We start from the raw sequence: 13,028 nt of genomic DNA, 5'->3' as shown, positions 1-13,028 counted from the left end.
ACGTAGAAAAAGACACTAACAGCTAGGGGTCTTGCTCAAGATACTTACTCCAGAATTTTGCTAAAACACGTGTTACTGGGGTATATGGAACGAATCCCACACAGAAAAAAAAGTTATCTTGAGTCAAGAAAATATTTTGGAAGACAAACGATTTTAGGAACCAAGTCAAGATTTTCTTGAACCAAGAAAATTTGTCTTGGTTAACAAAAATTCGTCTTGATCGGAGAAGATTTCTACTTTATCTGAGAAAATTTAGGTTTCCAAAAAAATTTTCTTGAATCAAGGGTATTTATCTTCAGTCGAGAATTTTTTTTTTCTGTGCACAGGTCAAAGCATTATACCAACTTGTGAAAAATAATTAATTTGCTCTCTGTGGGATTCGAACCTGAGCCTGGCCAGTGCTTGAGTTCGAAGACAAGCGTCTTATCCACTCGAGCACAAGTACTTAATGACATGAATCTACTAAATAATTACTTTTGCTTACTTTAAAAATTTAAGCTCTATTAAATAAAAATTGAATACTTTAAATCTCATCAGAAATTTCTCGATTAAATTCGATTCGAACCTAATCCACACATCCTTAATATATACCAGGGTATAACAATGAAAAATTTTTTTTAAATTTAAAATGTAAGTCAAATAAAATACTAAATTGCTACAGTTTCTTATATATATTAAAATATTAAATAACTACTGATATAATATATTAAAAAAAAAAAAGTAATTTACGACTGAATAAAAAAAAAACTAAAAATTCCACAGCATCTTGAAAGTTCTCTTGAAAGACAAATGATGATCTCGGATGTAAACTAACATCAATAAAACTAACCAAATGATTAAAGACCACTATGAATACACAGCTTGCGACGTAAATTGTTGATCAAAACAAAATAAACAACTACTAAAAAAAAAAAATCCAGCAAAACAACTCGATGAAAAATGAGCGATGCGACATAAGACAACTATATCAAGGATAAAATAAATATGTGGTGTATTTACAATAATATATGTCCTTTATCGTGTTCCCATTGTAATTGTCCCCAATAAAATCAATATAATCAATATCTATCCATTCTTATTCAATAGCTTTTTTATTGTTTTTTAATTATAAAGAAGTAACAAAGAATAATAATTTTCATGATATCATCGTACTCTCTTTTTTTTTATTTTTTTATTTTTATATTTTTTTTTATCGTTTTGTCACTATATAGTATTATATATTATTAATTATTAATATTATATTTATTTATATATTTATACTTAAATAGTGTATTAAATATTGTGGCAAATATTTATATATATATATACATACATACATACATACATACACATATATATGTATATATATATATATATATATATATATATATATATATAATAAAATATTATCTACTGCTTACACTTTGAAATCGAGGCGAATGCTCTCGAGTCTAAGGTCATTGATTGCGACATATATTTTTTTTTATTATTATTATTATTATTATTATTTTTATTTAAAAATTATTAAGATGGTTTGGAGTCGCTTAGATAATTATCAATCCAAATACCAACTCAATGACTCGAGTTTATTATGATAAATCGGCATGTGTTGCATTGTAATGTTGTTTTGTTATTATTATTATTATTATTATTATTATTATTATTATTATTATTATTATTTAATAAAAAAATTAAACATGCCGATTTAATCATTCAATCCGCTAATTATATAAAATAATTAATGATAAAAAAAATACGACAACATTTAAACTACAAGAGTTATTCGTTTTATCTAGACTACTAAAATTTCCAACAACTAATTTATGAGCGTCTTAATATTTTTTTTTTTTTTTTTAATTTTTTTTTAATCAGATCTAAACAATTAATTATAAAATAAAGACGCTCAATATATCAATTCATGACTTTCTAAAAACACACACACATCACGTATGTAAGACTTGTACTCTCGCAAAATAAATATATATATAGATAAATATATATATATTTTAAAAAATTATCTAGTGTAAAACGAGAGTACAATTACTGCAAATATTCATAAATCTCGAGATATTGAAAATTATTTTTAATAATAATTTTTTTTTATTATTAGAAATAATTTTGGATTTAACAAGTGGTCAGATGTTATTTTGACGAAATAATTATATTAATTATTTATAAAAAAATAAATTCATTGCTCACAGTGTCCATTGTACCAAAAATTTATCAGATGTCTTTAGCCGCAATATAAAAATACAAAAAATAATTTACAAATTATATAAGCATAGATTATTAATATATTGTACACTTAAGCTCTGAATTATATTTAGTTTTTTTTTATTAAATTTAAATATATCGAGATTTATTTAAAGGAATTTAATAATTGCAGTTATTAATATATATTTAGTTATTTTTTATTTTTTTTTTATTTAAAATTATTCTAAAATGGACTACTGTAAAAAGCGTAAAGTTTAACAAATCCCAATATTTATATCAAACGAAAAGATTATTACAATTATTATACATTATTCTGATATACGCGTGGCGGGAATTATCGTTTTAATATATATATATTTTTTTTATAAATTATTTTATTCACACTAGAGGTATGCAATTAGTATTTTAATTTATGCAAATTGAATATTATTATTTTTGAAATAATTTTTTTTTATGTAGAATTTTTTAATTTTCATAAAATTTGTTCTGATTTCGAATAGTAATTTTTTTACTCACATGTAATAAATTATAAAAAATTTTTGAAAAATAATTAGGAAAATTTACTAATTATTTAACCGAAATTCGAATTTCGAATATTCAATTTTTAATTTTCATAAAATATGTTCAAATTTCGAAGCTTAATTTTGTGACTCACATGTAATAAATTATAAAAATTTTTGAAAAATAATTCGGAAAATTCACAAATTGTTTGATCTAAATTGGGATTTCGAATATTCAATTTTTAATTTTCATTTGAAATTTTTAACATAATTTTATTTTTTTTTAATTTTTTAATTTATTTATTTATATTAATAAAATTTGTCCAAATTTCGAGTATTTTTTTTTTTGCTTACATGTGATTAATTATACAAATTTTTTAAAAGTAATTGGAAAAATTTATAAATAATTTGATTTAAATTCGAATTTCGAATATTTAATTTTTTAATTTTCATACGATTTGTTCAAATTTCGAACATTAATTTTTTTACTCACGTGGTAAATTATAAAATTTTTTGAAAGTAATTAGAAAAATTCACAAATTATTTGATTTAAATTCGAATTTCGAATATTCAAATTTGATTTTTCTTTTAAAATAATTTTGATTTATATAAGATTTTTTAATTAATTTATTTATTTTCATATAATTTGTTCAAATTTCGAACATTAATTTTCTTACTCGCATGAGATAAATTATTTGAAAAATTCACTAATTATTCGATTTAAATTCGAATTTCGAAACTTCAATTGTAATTTTTTATTTAAAATTTTCAAAATAATTTTAATTTGTCTGATTTTTAAATTAATTTATTAATTTAAAATAAATTTGTTCAAATTTCGAATATTAATTTTTTTATTCGCATGAGATGAATTAATTGAAAAATTCACTAATTATTCGATCTAAATTCGAATTTCGAAACTGCAATTGTAATTTTTTATTTAAAATTTTCAAAACAATTTTAATTTGTCTGATTTTTAAATTAATTTATTAATTTTCAAAAAATTTCTTCACATTTCTTCACATTAATTTTTTTACTCGCATGAGATAAATTATTTGAAAAATTCACCAAGTCTTCGATTTAAATTCGAATCTCGAATATTCAAATTTTATTTTTCTTATAAAATTTTTTCAATAATTCAAAAACTTAAAAAAATTTTTACTTTTTCTATTCATTCCATTTGAAAAAAAATTATTATTAAAATTTCAAATTCAAATCTCTGTACAAATTTTCTAAAATTAATTTTTAACCCGCGAATTTTAAAAATAATTCAAAAATTCAAAATTCACCGAATAAATTGTCTTAAAAAATAAAACTTATCAAAAATTTCCAATTTAATATCAATATTCAATTTGCATTTCACTCCCACACTCAACTCACACTAAAAAAAACTAAATTTAAAATTAATTAAGTGATTTATTAAATCGTGTCTTTTAATAATTAAGTGCATTGGTAATAAAGTGCATTAAAAATAAATAAATAAACACATATATTGTAAAATAAAAATCAATTGCAATTATCAAATCATATATATATTAACAAAAATAGTCATATATTTTGTCACGTTAGATACTCGTAATTATAATTTTAAAAAAATAATCCGTGTACCTAAAAAACGAGACGATACAAAACAATAACAAACTATGAAAAAATTACTTATAATTATTACAATTATTTTTTTTTTTTTTTTTTTTTTAATTAATTACAAAAAAACCATTTGTATTGCATACAATAAATCGGTAATATCATTAATAATTATAACGATTCTCTATATAAAAAAAAAAAACAAAACTCCGTAATGAATATTTATTTAACGGTTTTACAAAATAAAAAAAAATATAACACAATATAACATAATATCAATATATATATGTATATTAATAAAATTATCAAACACTAATATTTATGGTGTACAAAAATACAGAAACAAAAATATAAAGTAATACAATTAACGCAAGAAAAAAAATCAATTAATTATTAAATAATGAATTAACTATTATATTTTAATATATATATCAATATATTAATAAATATAGGGAGTTTATTTTTATCTTTGCAAGGCAGTTAAATTTATAAAAAATTAATAAGATAAATTATTTATAATAAAAATAATAATTGATCATAATTATTTATATATTGAGGAAAATGGAAAGCCATTTTATCAACACATTCATTTAATTCGGTACAAAGATAACAAAGATATATATATATAGATAAGGAAAAAGGAATAAAAAGATATATGCATTTATGTAACTAATGACGTCTCGACCGTGGGTAGAAAAAAATAATAAAATTTTATCGAAAAAAATAAATGATAATTTTTTGGTAAAAAATTTACTGTCTAATTGAAATTATTTTTTTTTTTATAAATATTTAAACGCACGCGCATATCGACAGTCACATGAAAAATAATCAGCTAGATTTTTATTCTCTTAATTAATTAATTTAATTAGTATTTTTAATTTTTTTTATTAAATGTAAAAGATCTAGTTTTTTTTTTTTTTTTTTAAATTAACCCTCTGTTTTTACCCGCCACAAGTTTTATTTAAATTCAAATAAATATCGTATCCGGTGTGTATGTGTGTTTTATAATCTATATATATATAAATATATATATATATAATTTTAAATATTAATTATTTAAATATGTGTATTACAATAATTTTACATACAGCAAGTAGTTAAAGTATTGAAAAATATATAATTAATTACAAATCTAATTATATCATTTATTTATTTTTTTGGTATATGAGAAATCCGAAATTTTTTTTTATTGTAATATCTGTCAGTTTCAAGAAAAATCTTATTAATAAATGTTTTTTTTTTATATTTTTTATATTTTTTTTAGTCGAATAAAATCTGAGACGGCTATTGTATGATAAACTATATTTACATGCAAGAGTTTTATTTAAATAGAGCCTGGTCTAAAGGACAATTTGTTAAAAAAATTAAATAAATTGTCACTTTTTAAAACCCTGCGTCCCCCTTTTTTTTCTAAATAATTATTTTTTTTTTATCTCGGCTAAGTATAAGAATATATTGTGTGGATATATTTTTATAATTAACTAATTATTTTATTTATTTTAACGGCATACCACGTTATCGTATATTATAATTTTATATAATTTATGACAGTTTGTTATTTATTTATATTTTTTTTTTATATTTATATAAACTGTTAAATATCATAAACTATTAAAAATACATTTAATAAACATTAAAACTTTTTTCAATAATTAATTTTTTTTAAAAAAAGTTTAACTTTAATTGTTTAAGTATTTTTAATAAAAAAGATATAAACAATTTGTTTAAAAAAAATATAAATCTTCCAATTATTTAAATTATTTATTTAAAATAGTAAACACCGATTATTAAAAAATTTTATTTATCTAAATATACACACTTGATACTTAATTATTTTAAAGACAGATCGACCTGGATACATGCGAGAACGAGTTTTCTTTAAATTTATATATATAATATATATATTTGTTGTTATATTCATATACTTATTTAAGTGGATTGATTTACGTTTTCGTTATTATTTAGATCGCGTATTACGGTTACGATTATATATTTTTTATATCCAATGCAATGAAAAACTATGCATGTATTTTTTTTTTTTACTTATAAAGTTATACAATAAACATTATAATACTATATATTTATTTTAATTATTCTTTAAATCCAATAGATCTACAAGTTTGTTCAGCTTTCGTTTAACCCTTAACGGCCATTTGGGCGCCAGAATTTCCCGCGCTTTTTTAAACTCCAAATATCTCCGTGGTTTTTGAATTTTTTGAAAAATGCAAAGAGACGTTTTTTGTAGAGAATTTAGAGATCTACAAAAAAGGTCTCTTACTTTTTTTTGAAAAATTTGATATTTACAGAGATATTTGTAAAAAACCAATGAAACTATTTTTTTAACCTATTTTAAACTCCAAATATCTCGGTGGCTATTGAATTTTTTCAAAAAGTCAAAGAGACGTTTTTTGTAGAGAATTTAGAGATCTACGAAAAAGGTCTCTTACCTTTTTTTCAAAAATTTGATATTTACAGAGATATTTGTAAAAAACCAATGAAACTTTTTTTTTAACCTATCAATCATAGATAAAAAATTTTTTTGAATTTTATATCGAAGTAAATTTGTTTAAAAATAATTTTTGTCATGATTTAGTAGAAAATATTCAAATTTAAAAAAATCTTTGGTAGATAAAAATCCAGTCAGTTTTTGACATTTCTGACAGTTCAAATTTTGTTTTTAAATTCGACTATCGAGTTTAAAAAAAAGTTTGAAGGATCAAAATTAGAACCAAAAGTTCACTAAATAAAAAAAATTATTACAGTGTAAGAAATTAACTCCCTATTTACTCCGCATGCGGAACTTCGTGACGAAGTGAATCCGGATTGAATTAAAATCTGTAATCACTTCGAACTCACTTCCAATTTCTAGCATAAAATTTTTCAAATTTACCCCACCGATAAAATACACAATCAAAAACGTCTGTAGCCTTTGTGACCGTTACCTTTCGCGCCAATGGTAAAACCATTGAGGGTTAAACGAATTTACCGCTTACTATTTTATTGCACCATTAAATCTCATCCCAACCCATTTAATTCCTCAGAATATTTATTTATTATTTTATTTTATTAAACTTTAATCATGACAGTATACATCGTGTTTGATTTATCAGGCATATAATTTGAATCCCCGCCAATCGTCTATTTGATTTCTGATTTATTGCAATTTTTTTTTTTAAATAACCCGCGTAATTTAGTGCCAACGATAAGACATTTTAAAATCTATTTATTTTTCAGTGACTGTTTAATTTTTAAAATTTCTTTTTATCAATCATTTGAAAACTCATCTCGTCTTCCGTTTGCACTCGTAGTGTTTTTAATTATTATGTACTTTTTTTTTTAACAATAGCAGGTACTAGCATAGCTACCACAGTCGTACGTATCGTTTAATAGTATAATAATTAAGTTTAGATATTTTTGTTATTTTTTTTTTTTTTATAAAAAAGGGTACTGGTGTTTTTTTTTTTTCGTTCTACCCTCTTTAGATCCGAAAGTTGTCAACGTTTTTTATTTTTGTTATAATTTTCATTCCTCTTGTCTTGTATTTAAAAAAATATTTAAAAAAAAAAAAATACAAGACAACTTCCGTTTATTTAATTCGCGATTTCAAGATAACATTTAATACTTTTAGCACCCAAGTGTCCGGCCCGCGGCTCGTGACACTTAATTATTATTTTATTTTTTTTAAAAATTTATTTCTATCACTCGATGCTCGTATAAATCACGTTTTATATTTTTTCTTTCATTATTTATTTATAAGACGTCAATTAATTTATTTAATTTAAATTTAAAAAAAAAAATAACATTTTTTATTACGACGTCTCTTTAAAAATTTTTTGTGAATACGATTAAATTATTATGTAATCATCTAATTGACTCGTTGACTCGTACGTGGCCACATTGTTTTTGTTTTTTTAATATTTTTTAAAAAATAATATACTAAAAAAAAATTAATACTCGATTTAAAAAAGATAAAAAAATAAAAAAAATAATTTTAGACTTTTTTTTACAATTAAATATTAAAATAAAAAAATAATTAAAAAATTATAATTACACTAAATTATTTATTGAAAATTCTTCTCTTTATTTTTTAATTTAAAAAAAAATCACTCGATTTTTAAATAATTTATAATTAAGGATCAATTGCGCCACTTACGTGCCACGACCATCTCTATAAAATTCTCTACTGCGTATTTATTTTATTTATTTACTTTAACTTTTTTTTTATTTATTCATTATAAAAATAAAATGTAAGATCGTACCAAAGGACGAGTTTTCGATGGTATGACGGAATTTTAAATGTTTCTCTGTTTTAAATTATTTTTAAATTTGTGTTTTATTTTTTTTTATATAAATAACTTATATATTTAGTTATTAATATTTTTAAAGAGAAACTTTTTCATATTCATACCATGTAATAACCCCGAGTGCATTTGAATTATAATTACATAGGCTCTACAGATATATTTAAATATTCTTCGACTAATCCAGTGAAAAAATAAATTATTACACGACGGTAATTATTTGTTGTTATATTTTTAAATTGATGTTCTTGATTTGTTTTTTTTTTTTTTAATTAATATTAATATTATTATTATTTATTTATTATTTATTATTGTTGTCATAAGTGTGTTTTTTTTTTTTTTTAATTAATTTGTCCCAATGTAAATCTTCTATCTCATCTCTTTGCTCAATTAAACCGCAGCCTCTACGAAAAAAATTTCATTAACGTAAAATTTTTTTAGTAAGCTGTCGGTATTTAGTCCTGGCCCTTGATCGGTACATTGTAAGTGTGTAAAATTTTAATTGTAGTAAAAGGATTAAAAAAATCATTAGGATATTTTTAGGATAACTAATTAGTTAATTAATTAATTAGAGAAAAGTAGATGAGAATTAGAGGGTGAGGTTTATTGGTTGAGGTTGGAGTTGTTGTTGTGTTTTAAATTTATTTAAAGGAAATATATGACCGCTTAGACGACCGATGATGGACGTGGCGGGCAAGTGGGGGCCAGGTTACTGGGATATTAATTAGCGACCAATAGATGCTGGTATTGGCTGGCTGGATAAGGAGTGACGGGTCCGAGTCCGAAGTTGTTTAAGCCGTCGACGAGAGTTGTCTTTTCCTGCTGGTTTCCGTTTGATGAATTGCTAACTCCTGACCCGATTGGCCCGAGATTGGTGGATGTTTGTGAGCTGCTGGTACCGACGCTGCCGTAGAACTGGTGCCCGATGTTTGAGGGGTCTAAGTAAGACGATGGAAATTTAGCGCCGTATAAGTCGGGTAAGTAGCCGCCGTGACTTGATGAGTCGAAGATATTGCGGTGAGTAAATTGTGGGTGGTATGGACCCGGGAAGAAGTATGCACTGGGATCTGAGTGCTGCTGCGGTTGCTGTGGCTGTTGAGCTTGCGGTGACTGTCCGACTACGCCACCTGGTGAAAGTGAACGAGACGTCGGTGAGTTTTGTGATACTGGTAGGCCTGACTGTTGCTGCTGTTGCTGCTGCTGCTGATGCTGATGGTGATGGTGGTGATGGATTTGCTGCTGCATTGCACGTTGTTTTATGTAGTTGGAGAATTCAGTCGGTGACATTCTGGAAGATGATGATCTAGGTCAGTCAGTTTTTTATTTAGTTATTTTTTTTTTTTATTTTAATGAGTCAGAAATTTTGACATTTAATTTATTTAATAAAAGTTGGGGCAAGATGACCAATTAAAAATTTTCTTCGTTGAGGTACTTGACCAACTTAGAAAGCTAAAATAGTTATTTTCGATGCGTATAAGGAACGGTAGGGATTCTGACGGCTTGAAGTGACGTCACAAGTTTGAGGCTATGGAGGCTTTCTTGTGAGAATGTATCCATAACCTCAAACGCGTGCCTGTACTTCAAGTCTTTCAGGGTTCGTACCTTTGAGCATAAAGTATCGGACTAAATTTTTTGTCATATCAACGGCGGAAGTTTAATTTGAGAGAGAAACAGTCAAAAATTTTTAATTACTGTTTGTTTTATTTAAAAGCACAAGAATTTAAAACTTTTTGAGTTAAATACAAAGAACATATATGTTCATATATATGCAAATATATATTGACATATATTTCAACATATATGAAAAAATATATGTCTGCATATATTTATATATATATATGCTCGTATATACACAAATATGTAAGTCAAAATATATTTAGTATGTATGTAAAAATATATTTTTACATATATATAAACATATATGTAAAAATATATGTTGGCGTATATGTAAAATATATGTGACTTATAAATAAGAATATATGCAAACATATATGCAGTCTTATACATAAACATATTTACACATATATGTAACCATATATGCGCAAATATAATTTATGGCAAAAAAAATATATGTCAAAATATATACTTCTAAATTTGACTTATATTTGACATATATTTATATTTTTCACATATATATTTTTCCATGCAAGTATAGATTTCCAGAAATCGCAATTTCATTTTTTAACATCTAGGAGGCGCAAAGTCGAGGCCCCCAAAAAATTGTGTCCCACAGCGGACAGTTAATCTCAGAATTAGTGAATTTGAAACAAAAAAACAAAACGTCATCTTCGATAGAATAGGTCCCGTACGTGACAATTTACCCCAAGTTTCCAAAAATAAAAAATGACGTATATTTCAAAAGTTTTTACTCTAAGTATAGAGTGTGGAAGCGCGCGCACACTTTCACTAATTTCTTTATGTTAGAATTAGAATATTAAAAAAATTGTTTGGGGGTGATTTTTAAAAGCATAAAGTGGTCAAGTATCTTAAACAGTCGCGTAAAATAGTCACCCGAGTATTGTTACCGAAAGTTTAAGTTGGTCACCCTGCCGTAAATTTGTAAAAAAAAAAATAAAATACCTGTTTGCTCGTTTGCTGCTGGTTTTCAATTTAGTGCTGCCAAATTTAGTCTGAGCAAAAGTAGCAGTAGTGAAAGTCAAGGGCGCAGTAGACCGTGGAATAAAAGCTGGCACAGGACTAGGCGATCCCTTAAATGAATTAGTTATTGGTGTCGGTGAGGGTGCCGATGATGACCCAGAACCATGACCACTTTGGTTATTAGATGATCCGTTGCTAGCGCTGCTGGCCAATGAGGAGGGGAACGGAGAGGTTGATTTAGGACTCAAACTCAATCCACTTAGAGATGTTCCTACGGCTTCGATTGGTCTGAAGCACTGCGCCTCCGGGTTGAAGGTCTTGGTCACCTCGCGGTCAGCAGAACTCTCGTCATGTAGATCAGCGCTCTCCGAGTACAGGATTTTTATCATGTTTTTTTCACCAATACGATAACTCACTTCGCCCGGGTCGACCCAAACAGCCAATTCTGCGGGAAGATTTTCCAAGATGTCTTGAATTGGCACTCCGCTTTCTTTGGCAGCTCGTTCCAGCACAGGATCAACTGGATCCCCGGTCTTCAAACATCTGAAAGCTGATCCTTTGAAGGGTTTTTCCGGATACCAGTGACCCTGGAACTTGTCTTTCAGCGCTTTTTCCAGCTCCTCGCCGAATATATTCACGCGCCTTCTTGGCAATTTGTTATAGAGATAAGATATCACGAAATTTAATGCCACCTGCACCTCTATGTCCATCTTTGGCTTTGAGAAAAGAATGGTCGGGCTGTTTTGGTATCAGTTGATATTTAATTATCGGCAATTTATGCCCTTATAGATTTTCACTCTTATATATTTTATCACAATCTGTAACAAAAAAAAAATTTCAACCCATTAATTTATAAGTCTTACGTAATAAAATTTAATCCGCTTATTATTTCAATTAAATTTATCATACAAATATGGATAATAAAAAATTTTACTCATAATAGAGACCGAAGAAAGTGAAACAATAAAAAAAAAAGCTCGTATTTTATTTTTATTTAAAAAAAAAATAATTTACTTTTTTATATTTCACTGAAGCCTATCATTCTCATTCTTTTATTCATTCGAGTTACTTTTTCGAGGGTGGAAAATAAAAAAATTCAAATCTTTAAAAAGATTCTCAAGACGAGAGCAATTTCACAAAGCACCAACTTCTTTACCATAGACTATATTCTGAGTGACTCTTTTCCGGTTTTATTTATCGTGTATACCCCAGTATAAGTATTCAATCCAATTTGTTTTTTTTTTTAAGTTTACCTAAAATATATATCTATAAATATAAATTAATGATATATAGGTATTTACTTTTACCTTTTAATGTCACTTTAATCTATTTAAATAGATTATATATACGCGATTTGAGGTCAAGCTTGCTGAGGTCAATCGATATAAGTTTACTTATATATATATATATATATATATATATTTTTTTTTTTTCTGCATTTAAATGTGTGACCTTATTTTTTGACATATATATATGATATATATACAACATACATATGATATATATATATATATATATATATATATATATATATATATATATATATATATTTATTTATATGTAAAATTGATCAGAACGCTATTTTTTTTTAAAAGCTTGACATTAAAATGGAAATAACTAGAAAATTATGCAGAATTTTAAAAAATTTTATCAGAGACAATTTGTAGGGAATAAAATTGTCTACAAAAAAGATTCTATGACATTTTGTGATAAATCTGATAGATTCGCTAGAAAAGTAAAAAGATCTTGAAATTTTGTATAAATTTGACTTCAAGTTCCAATAACTTTTGAACAGATGAATTTATCAAAAAATTATAAGATACTTTTTTTGTAGAGCATCAAATTCTCTACAAAT

The 13,028-nt window shown here is 24.9% G+C and overlaps 1 protein-coding gene across 4 annotated transcripts in view; it reads right to left on the bottom strand.

The window, feature by feature from the left end:
- Positions 1-5,692: 5,692 nt before the first annotated feature.
- Positions 5,693-13,028, bottom strand: part of LOC130664401 (protein Tob1) — a 51,270-nt gene continuing 43,934 nt past the window's right edge. For 3 of the 4 annotated variants that reach the window (XM_057464234.1, XM_057464235.1, XM_057464233.1), the window contains exons 2-3: positions 11,156-11,991; positions 5,693-9,878 (exon numbers count right to left, since the gene is read on the bottom strand). In XM_057464234.1, coding sequence (XP_057320217.1) covers positions 9,296-9,878; positions 11,156-11,883 — 1,311 coding nt within the window. In that variant the 5' untranslated portion in view covers positions 11,884-11,991 and the 3' untranslated portion in view covers positions 5,693-9,295. The remainder of the gene's footprint in view (positions 9,879-11,155; positions 11,992-13,028) is intronic. The other variant, XM_057464236.1, reaches the window with a different exon arrangement.

Source organism: Microplitis mediator, chromosome 3 (genome assembly GCF_029852145.1).
Source record: "Microplitis mediator isolate UGA2020A chromosome 3, iyMicMedi2.1, whole genome shotgun sequence".
Classification (NCBI taxonomy): Eukaryota; Metazoa; Arthropoda; class Insecta; order Hymenoptera; family Braconidae; genus Microplitis; species Microplitis mediator.
This window is presented reverse-complemented; position numbering and strand designations above follow the sequence as displayed.